This window comes from Diceros bicornis, chromosome 26 (assembly GCF_020826845.1).
Source record: "Diceros bicornis minor isolate mBicDic1 chromosome 26, mDicBic1.mat.cur, whole genome shotgun sequence".
NCBI lineage: Eukaryota > Metazoa > Chordata > Mammalia > Perissodactyla > Rhinocerotidae > Diceros > Diceros bicornis.
The window spans coordinates 8,256,410-8,275,584 of NC_080765.1; the positions used below are offsets into that span (position 1 = coordinate 8,256,410).

The 19,175-nt window shown below is 50.5% G+C and overlaps 3 protein-coding genes across 7 annotated transcripts in view; 1 reads left to right on the plus strand and 2 right to left on the minus strand.

Annotated features, from left to right (window-relative positions):
- Positions 1-529, plus strand: part of TECPR1 (tectonin beta-propeller repeat containing 1) — a 28,744-nt gene extending 28,215 nt beyond the window's left edge. For all 3 annotated transcript variants that reach the window (XM_058569287.1, XM_058569288.1, XM_058569289.1), the window contains one exon: positions 35-529. In XM_058569287.1, coding sequence (XP_058425270.1) covers positions 35-199 — 165 coding nt within the window. In that variant the 3' untranslated portion in view covers positions 200-529. The remainder of the gene's footprint in view (positions 1-34) is intronic.
- A 1,563-nt stretch (positions 530-2,092) lies between these two features.
- Positions 2,093-5,338, minus strand: BHLHA15 (basic helix-loop-helix family member a15). Its single transcript, XM_058569291.1, has 2 exons — positions 5,281-5,338; positions 2,093-4,588 (listed from the first exon to the last, which is right to left on the minus strand). Exon 2 carries the CDS (start codon positions 4,532-4,534, stop codon positions 3,971-3,973), a length of 564 nt encoding a protein of 187 aa, XP_058425274.1. The 5' UTR covers positions 4,535-4,588; positions 5,281-5,338; the 3' UTR covers positions 2,093-3,970.
- A 1,396-nt stretch (positions 5,339-6,734) lies between these two features.
- The window catches only part of LMTK2 (lemur tyrosine kinase 2), a 95,938-nt gene continuing 83,497 nt past the window's right edge, over positions 6,735-19,175 (minus strand). For all 3 annotated transcript variants that reach the window (XM_058569293.1, XM_058569292.1, XM_058569294.1), the window contains 3 exons: positions 12,124-12,256; positions 11,628-11,870; positions 6,735-10,650 (listed from right to left, as the gene is read on the minus strand). In XM_058569293.1, the coding sequence (XP_058425276.1) occupies positions 10,622-10,650; positions 11,628-11,870; positions 12,124-12,256 (405 nt within the window). In that variant the 3' untranslated portion in view covers positions 6,735-10,621. The remainder of the gene's footprint in view (positions 10,651-11,627; positions 11,871-12,123; positions 12,257-19,175) is intronic.

The following is a 19,175-nucleotide window of genomic DNA, read 5'->3' on the forward strand; positions in this document are numbered from 1 at the left end:
AGTGGCCCCGGGTGACGTAGCTCTCTTCTTCCAGGGGGGCTGGGATCACATCTCTGTCCGGGCCAATGCCACCAGGGCCCCCAGGAGCGCATCCCAGGAGACAGCCGGCGAGCGGAGCTGGGAGCAGGGTCTCCCCAGCAGGCCTGCACAGGTGGCGGGTTCCCTGCAGGGTCTCTCCCTCGGCCCCATCTGCTGCTGAGGCTGCCTCTCCTCCCCTGGAAGCAGGAGTGGTGCCCGGTTTGAAGGATCAGGGCTGATACGTGAGGCTTCTCGTGCTGAAATGTGGATCCTCGAGACTCAAGAGGGAACCTGGCCTGAGGTCATGGCCACCTTGGAGGCACTAGCTGAGAAAGCCCCGAAATGTGAAGCTTTATGGATGCCCCCGCACGTGTCCCTGGTCTGTGACATGGAGTGTGGGGCGCGGGCCCCTTCCCCCTCTGCCTCCCGCCTCTGCAGCATGGGAACCTGGACCCTGGAGCCTTCCAGGAATGTCCCCCCTGGGGAAGCGGAGCCCACTGAGCCCCGGGCATCCCCAAACAGCATCGGGGCCCCGGGCATCCCCAAACAGCATCAGGGCCCTGCCTCCTGCCTCTCAAAGAAAAATGGCTGTGGGGCTCAGGGCTGCATTGCCCCATGCTGTGATCATTTCTCAGAGCGGGACTCACAAATAGGGTTTAATTTCAGAAGTTAAGGAAGGAGTTGACAGGGTGGGAATAAACGCTGGAGGGAGGCATCTTCTTCCCCTGGTGGACACAGGCCCTCCTGGGGTGGACGAAGGATGGAGGGGCCGCCTGTGGCTGGGAGAAGGTGTTCAATACAGAATCACGGTCATCAGCCCTCAGCCAGCCCTTCCCCTGACCTGGTTGGGGGGTGGGGGCTCCTTTTACAGCTGATCATGTTGCAGTGGGGAGGGAGGGAGTGGAGATGAGAGGGGTGTGGAGGCCACGTCCACCCCTCCGGGCAAGCCCAGCCAGGTCAGTGGGAAGGACCTCCCAGGCGCCGCCCCCCCCCCACCCCTCCGCCCAAGGGGCAGCTTCTCCGCTGCGTTTATTCCTCGTGGCCCCATTTGGCGCAGTCTGGAGTTGGCTTCCTACAGCCACACACTTGGCTCCGGCGGGCATCAGAGCCCAAGTCCGTCTCTGCTCCTCCTGAGACAACAAACTCTCCAGCTCTCCCAGCATTCCTGTCGGGAGGGGACCGCTCTGCATTTGATCCCGTTTTGCTGTGTGGTGTTTGTCACCCAGAAGCTGACCCTAAGGAGGTCTCCTGTGAGGTCCCCTCCCGCGGGGCTTTGAGGCAGCTGGTGGTCCCGGCGTTTGCCGCGTGTTCTGGAGGCAGGAGCAGGAGGTGTGAGTCTGGGTGCAGAGCGGGGCGACGCCCTCCTGTCTGTTTATGCCTCATCGGCAGGTTTTCTCCGAATGGGCATTATGGGTTTCTTCTATGGCAGCGACCTGTCGGCCTGTCGTTCTGCTGTGACTCACTGTCTGAGGCTGGTTTCACATGCCCTTTCTCCAGGGCGACCGTGTCCTCACCGCTGAGCACCAACTGTTTACCTGCTCAGCATCACTGAACATCTCGATTCTTCGGACGCTTCATTCAATAAAAACTTACGCCAGAGTGTAAATGACGTGATATTTTTATTGCTACATTATGATTAAAATGCACAGTTCCTGTGCTCAAACGCATGGGGCAAAAGCAGCAATTGCCGTGAAATCGTTTATTTTTGTTTTATGACACAACATCAGTTTCATTAGTACTTTGAAGGGGCCATTAGGAAAAATAAAAGCAAATTTGGGTCATTTAAGAAACATTTTCACCACAATTACAGCTGGTGCACTGGCCATTCAGTTCCAGGAAGTTTTCCCCAGACAGAAAAGTCGCAGTTCTGGTTTCTCTGCTGAGTCAATGGGGATCGCCGCCTCCAGAGCTCACTCAGGGCTGGCGTGCAGGAGGGTCAGTGGCCCCCGGCGGGGCCAGGCGGCCCGGGCTCAAAGTACGTGGGTTTCTGACTTCAGGGTCCAAGACGAGGGTTGAGGGAGCAGCCTCGCCAGTCTGTCCCCAGACCTGTCCCCTCCCCCTCCCCTGCCCTATATTTAATACCCCAACGCAGGAGTGGGACCTTTAAGGATCCTTCATGATGTGGCCATGGGGTGCGCAGATGCCCTCCAGCCGCAGGTGAAGAAGGACTGGACGTCTGGGCCCAGGTCACCCTCTGGGAAGCAAAAGGGGTGCAGGAGCCAATTTGGGACAGACAGAGCCGCGAAGGCCATCGTCCCGCAAGGTGGTGACCCACAGTAGAGGATGTATGGGGCCCATCTGTCCTGAGCTCGGAGTTAGTGGCTTGCCCTGCCCACTGACCTTCCAGAGTGGCCACCTGAGGAGCAGGCCGGGAGTGCCGGGGCCCCTACCTGAGCCGTGCTGAAGGACAGCTGGGGCAATGAGGCCGGGACCTCCTGGGGCCACCTTCCAGAGGGCCTGGCATTGGGGCCTGGGGAGGCCCGGCCAGTGTCTGACCGGCAGCTAATGACTGTTCTGAGGAGTGCCACCTGCTGCCCTCGAGGTGGCCAGAGCTGATGCCAAGCCTGGCCATGCGTTAAGAGGCTGTGGCCAGGAACTACCAGGGTAGAGAGGGTGAGGCCACGAATTGGGGAGGGCCCTGGGCTGTGGCAGCCCCACTCTCCGCCTGGCTCAGCCCTCACCCACAGCGCCCCAGGAGGGGCCTGGCCTCCAAGGGTCTCTGGGACAGGTGTGGGCATGGAGGACCTGGCCCCACATGCCAGGCCAACTCCACCCTCTCCACAGCCCGTCACTGGGGTTCCTGCCCAAGGCTGCCAAGGACCCTGTCCCCTCCCCATTTCGGCTTTGGGCAGAGGGATGAGGGAGGGGAGAGGCCAGCGGGGGCTGAGAGCAAAGTCACCAAGCCTGTTGGAGGCAGCGGGGCAGGAATGCCACAGACGGAAGCTTGGCCCGAGGCGGCAGGGACCTGCCAAGCTGCCCAGTCCCGTCTTTAAGTAGCACCGCCAGGTGGGGGAGGGGAGCTCTTGCCACCCCAGCCTCCTCCCCATAGAGAGCCCCGTAGGGCCCCCAACTCCAACCAGGACCCAAGAACATCCCAAAGTCCTGTCAGACCACCCTCTGCCAGTTATGTGGCCACCCATGTCAGTGATAAATATGACAAGCAGCAGCAAATTTGGGTGGGACCCCAAGAGAGACCTGGGGACAGACCCTCTCCCCGCAGGGCCAGGGCTGGCCTGGAGACCCCTGGCCACTCAGGGGAAACAGGGTCTAGCAGCCCCTCCCGCCCCATCAGCCCAGCCCTGTCTCCAGCCCCCTCAGCACCAGACCACAGACCTCGGACCCTGCTCAGACTCTCCACAGTCAGGAACCCCCACTAGGCAGAAGGGAGGAAAAGATCCCCTCTCCCGGACAAGGCCTCTCCCTGACAAGGTCCCTTTAGAATTAATGTGAGATAATCTAACTAGGGTTTCTAACTGACAGATGCAGAACTAGAGGCTCCAACCATCTCAGCTCAGCCACACTCCCCGAGTGGCTGTGGGCTTTGCTTGCTCCGTGCCTCAGTCTACCACAAACAAGGAGGCTCCTATGCAGGTTGGAGGAAGTCCCTTCCTGGGTCTGGGCCTCAGCAGTAACTGGGGAAACTTACCAAAGAAAACCTTCTCCTGGAATCTCCCCTTGCCTCCGGAGGGAGTCGGGAGTGAAGAGAATTTAGGTACAAGGCCTGTCAACTCCTGCCTAGTCAATTACAAAGCAGGGCCTGGGCCTCTGTGGAGGCTGGGCCTCCTGCACTGCTCTTGTCTCCTGGGGGCCAGGCGGGGCTCCAGAGAGGCGGTGGAGAGTTCAGGGAAGATGGGGCCGCTGGGGCCAGGTCTGCATGGGTGTCTCCACCGGTCTGGGGCTCCCGGCACGGAGCGACCAGGGCCAGGCCGCCGCTGACCCCCAGGCCGGGGTGCTAGGAGCCCTCTCGGAAGCTGTGGATCTGCGTGGAGTACTTCTGCAAGTGGCTCTCGGGCTGGGCCTCAGCGGCACCGAGCGCGCCCCCCGCTGCCTGCTGCTGCTGGTAGTGCTGGTAGAGCTTGGGGCCCGGCCCATCCAGGCCCGGAAGGCAGCCGCTGGACATGGTCAGGATGGTGGCGGTCAGCGACTTGATGTAGTTCTTGGCCAGCGTGAGCGTCTCGATCTTGGAGAGCTTCTTGTCGGCGCGCACGTGCGGGATGACCTCGCGCAGCGCCTGGAAGGCGTTGTTCAGCTTGTGCATGCGCTGCCGCTCCCGCTCGTTGCTCTCCAGCCGCCGCTGGATGCTGCTCTCCCGCCGGCCACCCGGCCCCGAGGACCCCGGCCGCCTGCGCCCGCCCTCAGCCCGCGCCCCCTGCGCCCGTGCAGTCCTGCTCCGCAGACCCTTGGTCAGCTCCGGCCCAGAGCCCGGCTGGGGCCTGTCGGGGGTCTGCTCCCCTGGGGTGGCATCTGTGTCCTGCGCTGGCACCCGGCGCCTGGGGGGCCGGTTCTTGGTCTTCATGGCTCCAGGCTGGTTGTCCCAGGCGGTGGTGGCTCTGAGGGGAGGCCCTTGGAGCTGAAATCCAGAACACAGACCACCCCGCGGTCACTCGGCAGGCTGGTGGACACTCAGGGCAGCTGTCCCCGGCAGCCTCTTTGCTGCCCACTGGCAGCTGACCACTTGGTGCACAGTGGCCCCAGAGTCCTTCCCATTGACACACGCATCCCTGAGCTGATTCCCCACTCCCCATGCCCCTGTTCGACCTCACACTGACCCCTCAGACCTTTCCCTGATCTGATAGCCCCCTCTCCCCCTGGGTGATGTGCCCTGACCCTGGACGTTTCTCTGGCCCCATGCCCCTCACTACCTCCCAAACACCTCCTGAGTTTAGGTGGCCTTTGACACTTCCCACAGACCACCAGAGATGGGGCCCCATCCTAGCTCAGGAAGGCCCCTCTTCCTGAGGCTGCACTGCCTCCTGTTTGCCAGGCACGGAGTCCGGCCACCACACTGACGGTCCTGCCCGGCTGGACGTCACACACGCAGGGACAACACTGGGGCCAGAACCGCTGTGGATGTGGGGCAGCTGTCGGAGGTCAGCGGTCTACAGTGGCTAGAGCCTGCAAGAGCCCCCAGACCCACCACACGGATGGCCCGGCCAGGGCTCCAGGCTCGGATCCCCACCCAGTTTTCTCCCCAGACCCACTGGGTCCTGCCCCTGGGTCCTCTCCCAGCGGCCCCACCCGGACCCCCCCCACCCCCGTTACCTGGCGATCCGCGGCCGCAGGGGCCAGGGCTACCCACGGAGGACAAGGACACGTCGCTTTAGCCGCCCCGGGCGGGGCCGCGGCAGCATGTAAATAAGCCCGCGGGGCGTGGCCGGGGCGGGGCCCCTGTCTGTGTGTCCCCCGCCCCGCAGCAGCGGGGGGCGGGGGCGCACCTGCAGGCGAGGGGTCGGGCTCGGCCCACTCTCCGCCCGGTGCCGCCTCCGCAACTGCGGAGCCCCGTCCCCGAGCCCGTTCCGCGGGTTGGGAGACCGAGGCCTCTCTGAGAGCCGGTCGGCGCAGGGGAAGCCCCGAGACCGCATCTGGCCGCCGCACCTGGCCTTGGGGTTAAGGCTCAGAACACAGAGCCCAAGTCAGAAGAATTCATGGAAAAGCTGTTTTGCGATAATACTGGTTTCTCAAACGGGCTGCGGCCACACCCCTGAAGAGCAGTAGCCCAGGTACCCCCGCGCCCTCACCCCAAGTTTCGGGCGGACCCTGCAGCACCGGGGGCTCTGGGACGCCCCCACCACGGCGCCCGCCCGCGCCGGTCCAGGCGCGAGTGGGCGGAGCCCTGGCCCGCGGGGCACCTGGTGGGCCGCCTGCGTGCAGGTCACCGGGAAATAACTGGTCATGGGTTTTAGGAGGTCTCCAGGGGCGGGAGGCAGACAGTTTGCGCTCAACACCGGCTGCCACCCACTTGCTTTACTTACTCGCCTCCCTGCCTCAGTTTCCCCACCTTTTGCAGGTGCATTAAAAGGTGTTGAAAGCAGCAGCTGGCGCAGAGGTTTCAGAGTTGATGGGGGCAGCTGCGTGCAGTGAGTTCCCGCGGTCGCACAACTGCCGGCGCTCCCACCCACCTGTGTCCGCAGGACCAGGCTCAGGCTGTCCTCCAATTTCCTCCACACCACCACTGGCTGCCTGTGTCAGGTCTCCAGATGGGGGTTCACAGGTCTCCTCCACCTACTCGCTGAGGTCACAACGGAGGGGGTATAAGAGGTGGGGCGAGGCCTCGGGTTAGGAGGCTGTTACCGTGCTCTCGGCAGCTGGGACGGGGGAACAAGGACGGGCCATGGGGGACGCCCAGGTCCATGCGGGCCATAGAAAGTCTGGTTTTGAGTTGATTAGCCTCCCGGCTTAGAGCTCGTTAGAGGCTGGACCTCAGAAACTACAATGCTTCTGAAATTCATCAGTTAGTGCCAAGGCTTCCAATTAGATACATTTAAGGCAGCACAAGCACTACATAGAAGTTTCATTTTCCAGTGCTTCTCCAACCCTTTGTGTTCTCAGAAGTGTGGGGATTTACATCTGTCATGGAAAAGGGCATCCAATGTCTAGAGACCAGGGCAGTGAGCGACCTAGGGGCCGCAGGCTGCAGGCACCCACGGGAGGGCAGTGCCTGGCCACCCACCCCAGGCCCTGCACAGTGGAAAAAACACGAAATAAACTCAGCAACAGAGTTTATAAATATATAACTATATTTATTTTGAATATTAAATAGTTTTTAAATTACAAGCAATTTATTGAATCACACTATGCATCAATATACAGTAAAAATCTTACAGTTTAAAAATGTACACAATTTAAACTGAAAGTTCATTAACTTTTATATCGCCGTGAACCTCTTCCGACTGTGTTAAAGCACAACAGGGACACCTCTTAGGGGTGGCCGCCCCTGGGGTCCTCATCTGCGGACGGAATTAGAGAGCGGGTGCACACACCGCTCCATCACCTACCGGAGCTCTAGCTGCGCCTGTTCCGACTCGAACAGTTAAACGTGTTCGAGCCGTTTAAATAACAGGTTGTTGGTGATCAATACTGTCAACACATCTGTAAGAATTTTATATACTAAAGAGAGTTTTCTTTTTAATAGCCAAAACTGGAGCCGACCTCATTACTACGTAGGAATATTGTTTTGGGGATTTACATCTGAAGTAACTGTGTGCACGCAGTCTTATTTAAGGCTACTTCTCTTAAGGCTAACATTCTGAAGCCCCTATGACAGACGCCCAACATCTGGAGCCTAACACTTGGTTCACTTCTGGAATCTTCAGGTGATGGGCTGAGCAGAGTAAAGCCAGCAGCTGCCTCCCTTGCTCCCAGGCCCTCAGGACAGACATGCAGTAAGTCATCAACCCCACAAATACCCCATGGAAAATACTAACAAAAGGAAGAGGTTTTGAAAGGAGTTTTAGGGCAGCAAGACATACAAAGACTTTTCTTAGATAACCCATTTCTATAGGAACAATCACCTGCACATTTAAACACAGAATGAAAGCTCTGTTTGCAATGCAACTCCACTGAGCTTCCTCCCCCTAAGACGAACGGCTTCTCGCCCAGGCGCACAGTCTGTTCACAAGGATTTGGGGAGCACTTTTTCTACATTTCTCTTTCTGGCTAATCACAGGGTCATTTGATAACACAAATTAACATCTAGCTAGGAAGGAAATGAAGGTTTGATTATTTCTATTACAGGATTTAAAATACGTAAATTCCACCAAAGTAAGACTAATTAAAATCTGACAGATTCCAAAGAGGCCAAGAAATATTGTGAACCAGGTATTATAAACCTCACCCATACTATCTAGAGAATTCCACTGACTTATTTCACTGCATAACTTATTAGAACAAGTATGGTTTGAAAACCCAGCACTGATAACTGACTGAGTAAAAAAAACAAACAGCAAAGCACATGCTGACATTTTAAAAATAGGCTGAAAATTTTAATCTACATAATTTATTTCCTGTGTATTGCTTGAGATTTCAAAAGAACATGTTACCTCACATGTTTATTATAAATATAAAATCTTCCCTACCATGCATCATCACAATAATATCTACTACCCCAACTCACCCCCCGCAACTCAATGTATAAAATGCTTTTTTTGGCAATTATGACAGTGATATAGACAAAATAAATTAAAATGGGAATTACGTTGTTAAAATCTCCTTAATCATAGTGAAAAATGTACAGCCCCAAAATATCAATAAATTTATCCCAGGCTGTATAAGAAGACTATATATTCTATGGATTTGCTTGATTTTAGTCATTAAATCTGAACTCCTTAAACCTATAATGTGAAAAAAACAGTATAACTGCCTTTCATTTCTCTCAACCAAGACTGGTAGTTAGATGAAAAATTCAGAAAATTCAGGAAGTCTCCATAGCAAGAAATTCGGAGTTATCACAATTTTGGCAAAATCACCTCACGCGCTGTTCACTTTTGTGTTCAACATGCCCATCACGAGGTCCAGCGCGCTCTGGCAGTGTTCTCCGGCAGTGCTCCTCGCTCACCCCGAGTAGAGGGTAAAAGGGGCTCTTTCTCCATTCTCATTTTCTTGCTCTGGAAAGTTATTGCTAGTGTAAAAAGTAAGTGGGGTGAACCAGAATTGATAAGAAAGGTCATAAGTTACTATATAAACTCTAGCCAGGATACACATTTGCACCTCACACTAGGACCTGGTGCCTGTGACTTACATCACGCGGCCCCAGCCCTGGCCTGGAGTCGTCCTAGTGTTCAGCTGGAGTCAGGAAGGCGTATCAGCACCGGAAAACACCTGGGGCGAGAGGCCAGCACGTGGGGACTGCAGACCTGAGGCCCTACCTGGTGCACACGGCTTCCTGATGACACACTGGGCCTCCCTCAGCACAGCGCCGCTCCGCTGCTCTAGCTCCTGGAAACTTCCTGACATCAAAGCAGAACTCAAGAACTGCAGAATGAGGTCAGCTTTTTTATTATGAACACCCGATTCCAGCCAACATTATGAGGTTTCACTGCATACGCTCGGTCCCTTTCAAAGCAAGGGGAGAACTTGGTGCTTAATGCAGGAGGGAAGGGTGAGCACAGATGAGCCCTGGGCAAGTGTTTGGATGCGATGGCTACTCGGGGCCACTCAAGGTCCCGACCGGGAGGATGTGCCAGCTGCAGAGGCTTCGCCATTGTCCCTTGTCCCTCCTCACAGATGTAGGGATGTAGTGTACGTCCTTGGTTACAGAGACTAGCCACACCTGGACGTGATATGACTCAAAGTGGTTCTGAGGGGTAACTTCAGCTCTGCAGGTTATCAGAAGTTACCTCTGCAGGTAACTTCAGCTCTTCTGTACAGCTGAAGCATACAGAAGAATGAACTCAAACTGCCCTTGGCTACCAGAGCCCTCTGTGGAGCAGCTTCTTCCTCGGAGTTCTCCACCTTCCCGACAGGAGGAGTCACAAGGACACTGAAGCCATAGCAGTCTGCGCTTCTAAAATCATGCAGAAGAGCCGGCTTTGAGGGGAAGTGACCCGGGGGCCACACTCTGTTTGCAGATCACTCAACCTGCCACATGAGAACGCAGCAGGGAGGAAGCCGCTTGGCTTCCCAGGGAGAGGGGTTGGGAGACCTGGACATCCTAACTAGCAGCTGAGTTCTGGGATGCACCACCTGTTGATTTTTACCAAAAGGGCCTGAAAAAATTGGGGGGCGGGTGGGAGGATGATATAGATGGGCTGCAAGACCCTTCAGCTCCTCAGGGAAGCCTCATTTGCAGCAGGGAAACCACCTTATGGAGAAGAGACAAAAATGTTTCATTCAATCAACAAAACAGAGCAGTCTTTTTGGACTCATCAAAAATATTTCCTATAAGAACATAAAACACTAACATTCAGAATCATCTATCACGTACGAAAGAGTACCATATGTACAATTCCAACAATTCTAAAGACAGCGTAATGCTCAAAATATTTAAGCTTTACAAGTACCATGCAGAGCAAACTATAAAACAAAAAAAAAAATCAAACTAGTGGATAGCACCAGCTTGACCTGCCTTATTTTCCTTGAATAATTTAAGATTCTGTACAATATCAGGGACTCTTAGAACATTTATCCACAGTGCAATTACAGAAAGCAATTAGTGATTTCTTTAAAAATAATAAATATGGCTCACTGGTGCCAATTCCCATCATGCGTCCTCCGGGCCCGTGCACAGACGGGATGCACAGGTATGGACGCAGAGAACACCCCACGTGGAAACCAGAAACAACCCGAGCCTACAGTTCCCCACAGACCGGAGCAGGGTCGGCGCTCCCCAAGGACCACCAGAGCACGAGCACTTGCAGTGGGTGAGAGCGGCCGCAGGGCGCAGCTGCGAGGGCAGCACACTGCGCTAGATGAGACCACGCCTCCACAGCCAGGCTTCCCGCCGTGGGCTGGGAGCACAGAGCCCAGCACCGGCTCCCTTTCGCCTCCTGAGTCTTTCTCCCTGTCCTGTTTCAGCAGATGTGGAGTGGATGTCGATGCTCGCTGGCAGCACAGGAACCCCGCCCTGGGGGAGCAGCCTGGGACCCGAGAGTGCGTCAGCAGCCACCTAATCTTTTTCTCCATCTTCGCTGCTTCCTATTTAGGAGAGAGCAAGCAAAGCTGGGTTTTTAAAATGACCATCACAGATAAAAATAGTCTGGACAGCTTCTGATCTGCACTGCAGAAAAGGGAACTGAAGCTAGAAGTGTGGCTCTCCACCACCTGCCCCGGCCGCATATTTTCTTCCTGTAACAGTCGCACCTGCCAGACTCTCTCGCAAACACATCTGCGCAGCTCACACACTGGGTCAATGTCAATGTTTAGGGCACAGGAGAAAATCAGCTGATCTCCACACATCTGCCCTCTGACAGATCGTTAGGTAATGGCATTATCTAATCGGCACAATTAAACATAGCACAAACACAAATAAAAGCTCTTTATATTTCATAGTTATTATTTGATCTGCAAACTTCAAATCAAAAACTGTACCCATTAACATTTATCTTCCAATCTAGTTATGGGGAAAAAAAGGATCCACATGTTCAGATAATACTACTTCAAATGTGCCCTGCCCATTACTTCCCACCCAGGCCTTCTGGTATCACACGAAGACCAAGACTTAATGGCAAAATCAACATTCCCGGGAAAGAGCCAGAGGGCATTTGGGCTCAATCCCAAATCACAGGCCAGGTGTTCTTAAGAGCATACGCTTTCTCAAGAGCTGCTTCTCTCTGGGGGAAGCAGAGATGAGGGGTGCTAATAGCAAAAGGGGAAAAAAGGAGAAAAGAAGGTGGCGCACACTCGTGGCAAGTTCTAGACCCATGCCACGCCGCCACGCTGCTCACCTGCCTCCACCTGGGCCACCCAGCCCAGCAGGGCAGAGGGGGCTGGAGGGACAGAGGCCTAAAAGTGGGGGATGTGGCCCCGAAAGCACACTGTCAAGACTGTGCGAGTTTTGTAAGGAATTTTTTATAATCTTCTCAGCAAATACCAGGAAAGCAGATAAACATGCACTCAAGTCCAGTGGGGAAGGTCTCCCAGGCTGACACCACCCTCAGCACACACCCTCTCACCTCCTTGCTCGATGTCCGAGTCAGTCAGGTGTGTGAGAGAAAAGCTGGCGATGTTGGCAGGAGAGATGGAGAATCTGGAATATGGTGATGCGTGGGGCCAGCTCTGCTCCACACTCCGGGGTGGCGGTGGAGGAGAAAAGTACTTTGATGTCTGAAGAGAAGGCTTGGAACTAAGAAGGTTACTTGTTGTCTTTGACATAAAAGGGTCTGGGGAGAAGTCATCGTCCCATTCAAAGCCTCCACCTACAAGTAAAAAATAAAAAATAATTCTCCTTTTATCATTTCATGATAAAGAATAGAGAGGAGAGTGCAAACATACAGGTGTGCTCTGCAGATCAACAAACACCGACTTGGGCCTGACAGATGGCAGAGCTGCTCCCTGTGTGTCACAAGGGGATCATTTAAGGCAATATGTGACGTTATCCTCAAAAAGTTTACACTATGCACAATGCACGCTTTTTAGTTTCTTTTTAAACCCATCATTGAAGTGAAATACCTTCTTCGTCAGTTGAACTTTCGGAATTGATACACCTGCTCAGGTAGGGGGAATCTGACGAAGGTGCCGGGCTGCTCAACTCAGGGCCATGTGCCTCTCCTCCGCAGCGTCCCAGCTCTTTGGTTGGGGTCTCCTGAAAAGCCAAACAGAAACTCCCATCAGCAAACGCCTGCTCACAGGAACCCACTGGGGTATGCATCACAGGCCGCAGTGCAGCTGACTGATCAGCTATGAAATGTTCATCTTCAAGCAGGGTGGTTCTGGTCTGGGGAAGGTGGAACAGGAACACAGAGCCCTGTCTCTCCCACTGAGTGCAGCTGTGAACCTGGGCAGAATGCACGAAGCAGCTCTCTGAGGCCTCTGAGAAGCAAACAGTAGCAGGCAGGTTGGGGAAGAACACTGGAATTCAAAGTACACAAAACCAGCAGTGAATGTGCTGCCCGCCCCCACCCCCTCATAGCTCCTGGCCTGGACTCAACATAGCCCGAAATCCAAAGTGGGCACTGGCGTGGACAGAGAGAGCTCCAGAAGCCCTTTGATTCTGGTTCTAGAAGCAGGAAGGGGGTCTGATGCTCAGAGAGAGGGTAGGAAATTCCAGATTTTTTTCTTTTTTCTCCTCTGTTCTCTCAACCCCAGCCCCAAGATCCCAGGGCGGCAGGTGCCTAGAATTCTGAGCGTGGTAAACTTCCTCTCACCTGGAAGAGCTGTGATCCCAAGACAGTGAGGAGAATCCCCACTGCTTTTTCCCTTTCTGTCCTGCACAGATACAGGAAGCATGCAGCGTAGTGTGCTAACGAAAGTCCCAGCTTTCTGGCTGGAGGACTGAAAAGGGAAGGCTGAAGACATTGGAAAGTACCAGGAACAGCAGGGAGTGGGAGAAGCTCAGGAAAGCGACCCCACAAAGCTGTTAATGAGCTCTCGGCTTACCTCTGGGCTGTGCATGGTAGACTCTGAACAGCACACCGAAGCTTTGAGAACTGAACTGTGGGGGAGACCACTGCCACGGTCCAGTCTGGCCAGCGGGTGGCACATGCACTGGACAGGTTCAAACAGTACAGCAAAGGCTGGAAAGGGGAACCCCAACCCACAGAAGACTGGCTGGAACTTGTGACCTGAACCCAACCAGGTCAATGCCCGCTAAGACAAAAATATCAACATTCTCCATAGGATCTAAACAAAACACACAGCATTGTATAACATATTAACGACACAGTCTAAAATTACTCAGCATACACAGAATCAGAAAAACCTCAATTCATGGGGAAAAGCCAATCAACAGAGGTCAATGCCACTATAACAGAGATGTTGGAATTATCTGAGAAAGACTAACATAAAAATGTTCCAACAAGTAACAGAAAACACTAACATTTAGAGAACAATCCACCCACCAAAAGCAAAATACACATTCTTTCAGGTGTACATGGAACATTCACCAAAACAGACGAAATCCTGGCTGTAAAACAAATCTTAACAAGTTTAAAGGAACTGAAACCATACAAAATATATCCTCTGGCCATAATGGAATTAGAATAGAAATCAACAATAGAAAGAAACAAGAAAATCTCCAACCCTTGGAAATTAAACAATATATTTATAAATAATCATGGGTCAAAGAGGAAGTCTCAAGGAAAATTAGAAAATATTTTGAACTGAATGAAAATACAACACATTAAAATTTGTGGGATACAGCTAAAGTAGTACATAGAAGGAAATTTACAGCATTAAATGCTAATACTAGAAAGAAGAAAGGTCTCAAAACCTAAGCTTCTACCTTAAGAGTCTCGAAAAAGAGCAAAATAAATCCAAAGCAAGCAGAAGGAAAGAAATGATAAAGACAAGGCAGAAATCAATAAAATTGAAAAGAAAACAACCAAGGAAAAAAAAATCCACGAAACCAAAAGCAGTTCTTTGAAAAGATCAATAATCTACACAGTCTCTTCCAAAAAGAGGAGGAAATACTTCCCAACTTATTATGAGACCAGCGTTACCTTGATACCAAAGCCAAAGTCAGTGCCAAAAACAGAAAAACTCAAATTAGCCAAACACCCCCAAAACTACAGAACAGCATACCTCATGAATACAGGCACAAAAATCCTCAACAACAAATCAGCGCATCAAATCTAGCAACATGTAACAATAAAATCTCACAACCAAGTGGGCTTTATTCCAGGAAGGCAAGGCCGATTCAATATCTGAAAATCAATGTAATCTACCATATTAACATATTAACAGAAGAAGAACCACATGTTCCTATTAACTGATGTATAAAATGCATTTGACAAAATTCAACACTCATTCAGGATTAAAAACTCTCTCAAACTAAGAACACAAGAAAACTTTCTTAACTTGATAAATAGCGTCTACAAAAAAAACCCTACATCATAATCAATGGTCAAAGACTGAATGTTTTTCTTCTAAGATCATGTTCAAAGCCAGAATGTCTCCTCTTACTACTCCTATTCAACACTGTATTGGAAGTCCTAGCTAGTGCAATAAGGTAAGAAAAAGAAATAAAAGAGATATAGATTGGAAAGGAAGAAATAAACCTGTCCCTACTTGCAGACAATATGATTGTTTGCGTACAAAATCACAAGGAATTTGCAAAAAACAAAACCAACAAACTCCTAGAACTAAAGAAAGTGTACAGGTCAACACACAAAAATCAATCGCATTTTATATACTGGTAAGGAACAAATGGAAACCAAAATTTCAAAATTAGCTTTTCCAACATAATAGCTTCTCAAGAAATGAAATATGTACAAACCTAACAAAGCACGTAGAGGATCTGTAAGCTGAAAACTACAAAACACAAAGAAGAACTAAATAAATGGAGAGACATACCAAGTTCATGAATTGGAAGACTCAACATAGTAAAGATGTCAATTATCCCCAAATTAATCTATAGATTTTATGCAATTCCCATCAAAATCCCAGTAGGATTTTTTTTGTAGATACAGACAAGATGATTCTAAAACTTATACAGAAAATTAAAGGAACTATGAAAGCCAAAACAATTTTGAAAAGGAAGAAAAAAGATGAGGAATCACACTCCCCAATTTTAAGACTTACTATAAAGCTATGGTAATCTCCAAGAGTGAGGTATTGGCAAAGGAGTAAATACACAGATCAATGAAACAGAACAAAAAGCCCAGAAATAGACCCATACAAATACAGCCCTATAATTTCTGACAAAGGTACAAAGGCAATTCAATGGATAGGGGATAGTCTTTTCAACAGTGTGCTGGAACAACTGGATATACAACCAAATGCAAAATAAATGAAGCCCAAGCTAAAACTTACACAAAAATTAACTCAAAATGTATAAAAGATCTAAATGAAGAACATAAAACTTTTAAAGAAAATATTTGGGATCTAGGGCTTAGTGAAGAGCTCTTACACATGACACCAAAAGCATGATCCATAAAAGAAAAAAATCGATGAACTGGAATCCATCAAAATTCAAAACTTTTGTTTTGTGAAAGACAACCTACAGACTGGGAGAAATATTTCCAAACCATATATCTGATGAAAGATTCATATCTAGAATTTATAAAGAACTCTCAAAACTCAAAGGTAAAAACACAGAGAATCCAGTTAGAAAATCGGCCAAAGAAGAGACATTTCACTGAAGAGGACATACGGGTGGCAAATAAAGACATGAAAAGACGTGCAAACATATCACTAGCCAATAGGGAAATGAGGTATCACTTCACACCTATCAGAAAAGCTAAAATAAAAAATAATGACAACACCAAATGCTGGCAAGGATGCAGACAAACTGGATTTCTCATTACCTTGCTGGTGGGAATGTAAAATGGTACAGCCACTCTGGAAAACAGTTTGTCATTTTCTTTAAAAACTAAACACATACTTAACACACAACCCAGTAATCACAGTCCTGGGCACTTTCCCCAGAAAAATAAAAATTTGTGTCCACACAAAAACCTGTACACAATTGTTCAAAGCAGCTTTATCTGTAATAGCCCCAAAGTGGAAAAACCAAAATGTTCTTCAATGAGTGAATGGTTAAACAAACTTTTTCATCCATACCATGGAATACTGTTCAGTGATAAAAAGGAAGGAACTACTGGTACATGCGACAACTTGGATGGATCTCAAAGGAATTACATGCTGAGCGAAAAAAGCCAGCCTCAAAAGGTTATATGCTGTGTGAGTCCATTTATCTGATATTCTCGAAAAGACAAACCCAGAATGACTGAGACCACATCAGTGTTGCTAGGGATCAGGGGTGGGGGGTGGGGGGACTAGGAGGGAGGCACAGGGCGTTTTCTGGGGTGAGGGAACTGTTCTGCATCACAATTGTGGGAATGGTTACATAAACGTTAAAATTTATAGAACTGTACACCAAGAAAGGGTCAATTTTACTGTTAATTTAAAAAATAAAATTAAAAAATACTAAAAACAACTGGTGTAAATGCTGGCCAACAGATGAGTGAATAAACAAAATGTAACACATCCACATAGTGGAATGCTACTCAGTAATGAAAACATGAAATATGGATGCACCTCAAAAGCATTATGCTGAGCGAGACTCCAGACATGTAAGACTACACACTGTATGATCCCACCACTTATATGAATTCTAGAAAAGGCAAAACTACAGGGACAGAAAGCAGAACAGTGGTTGCCAGGGGGAGGGGACTGACAACAAAGGAGACTGAGGAACTCTGTGGGGTGATGGAAGTGTTTTGTATCATGACTGTGGTGGGGATAGGGATGGGGAAATGAGCCCTTAGTTTCGTGTGTGTGTGTGTGTGTGTGTGTGTGTGTGTGTGTGTAAGATTTTAAGCAGTAGGAACTACAGACAAGTTTAGTTTTCTTGAGTGTTTTTTGTTCTTCAAATTGAAAAAAAAAATCTTGCCCAAGAAAGTATTTTTGCCTTATGCTCATTTTATATTCTTTCAGGAAAATATCCTTGTAAATGGAAATGAACTAAAAAGAAAAGAAAAAAGCAGCACACAGGAGCCCAGGTAGAGGCCACCTCTTGCCACTCATCTGCCCAGGGACAGGAGGTCCACCTCAGTGAAGCCTAGGCACATTTATTCCTCACAAGCTCTGGGGTCCCCTGGCTCTAAGACTGTGACCCGGGAGGTAGCCTCATGGCATGGGCCTGAGCGCCACTCTGCATGGCTCCAAGGCCACACTGCTGAGCCCTGGCCCTGTCCTGACAGGGAATGACCAGGGCTGAGATGAACTGGACTGAGCTCAAAGCTTGTTTGTCCTGCAACCATCTGATCAGGCTGGAAGGCAACCATGTGTCATGTTAACTGCAAATAAGTGTCCTCATCCACTGTTTTGGCCTCGAGAATACTGTGCGTCCAGGAAGGACCACACGTGAGCTGAGAGTCTGACACCCGCCAGGCACGTTTAAGGGCCCATGTGGGAGGCTGCTGGGCTCAGCGGTGAAAAGCTGGGTGCTGGAGCCAGGAGACCCGGGCTGTACTCCTGCACAAGGTGCCAACTTTGCTGAGCCTCAGGGTCTTCTCCATGAAGATGGGTGACAACCACTCCTGCATGGGGAAGCTAAACGAGAGCCTGTGCCTAAGGTGCCGGCACCCAGACCGCTAACTTGCCGGGCCATGATTTCACAGGAACGTTGCTTTACATATAGTGAGTGTGCGCTAAGCATCTATTGAACTAACAAATAGAGAAATAACCAAGACACAATGCTGCCACAACCCATGAACACTCAGTTAAAAGTCTGGAGTTAAGATACTTGGCTTAAACACTAAACTACTTCAAAACCAGCTCATTAAGCTGCAAAGTCAGAGCAGGAAACAATCTATCAATCATAGTCTGAGACGGCTGGCAGCTGTTGCTCTAGGCAAACTGCATGGGATGCAGGAGAAAAGCACCTGTAGATCATCAGAATGACTTTCAGGATTTTATTGGGGCCTGCACCCACTTTCCGACTTTCTCTAACCCCCTTCTCAAATCTCACCTCTGTTAAGAGTGACTTACATTTGGTTCCTGTGTCTCCATACCCATAGCCAGCATGCCCTTTCTAAGTCTTCATCTTTTGCAATCCTGTCCTGTCTTCTGAAGCCAGTAAAACATAACACCCCTATAAAGACCTCCACCTGGGTCCAGCTCCATTGTAGCCCAGGGAGCTTCCTCCACACACTGCCTTCCACAGACTTTTTTTTTGTGTGTGAGGAAGATCAGCCCTGAGCTAACATCCATGCCAATCCTCCTCTTTTTTTGCTGAGGAAGACCGGCCCTGAGCTAACATCTATTGCCAATCCTCCTCTTTTTTTTCCCTTTTTCTCCCCAAGGCCCCAGTAGATAGTTGTATGTCACAGTTGCACATCCTTCTAGTTGCTGTATGTGGGACGCCGCCTCAGCATGGCCGGAGAAGCGGTGCGTCGGTGTGCGCCCAGGATCCAAACCCAGGCCGCCAGCAGCGGAGCCCGCGCACTTAACCGCTAAGCCACGGGGCCGGCCCCCTGCCTTCCACTGACTTGTATCCATCTCACTGCTCCAACAAGACCCCCAGACAGCTTCCCTAGCCCCCCTCCCACACTGCTCACAGAACACAGTTTCCACTTCTGTCCCACTTACAGATCGCCCCAGTCAGTGGTGAAATGTGACTACAATTCAAGTTCACAGAGACAGTGAAGAAAGGGATATCTGAATTGGAATGTACTGATAACAAAACACAACACCTGGGGCCAGATGATCCCTTCTCTCCCACTCTCAGTAGAGAATGGCATACTCGTTTCCTAGGCTCCCTGAGCTTACAATTTCTGAAGCTGGGGTGTGTGTAAGCCTCCTGGCCTCTCTCACAGATTTAATAAATTGTGGTTGAGTCCAGGAGTCTAACTTTTTCTTTTTTTTCAAACACCTACCCACCTCTGCCCTCCCCCCAACATGTGCTGTAGTTCAAATGTGGTGGTTTAATGATTTTTTGAGCAACATCACAAAAACAGAACACACAGAAACAACAAAGCACACAGTAACAAGCAATCGAGAGAAGACCCAGCCCGGAGGGAGGAGGCAGAGTAGCACCTAGGATCTCTGCAGGTGTGGGC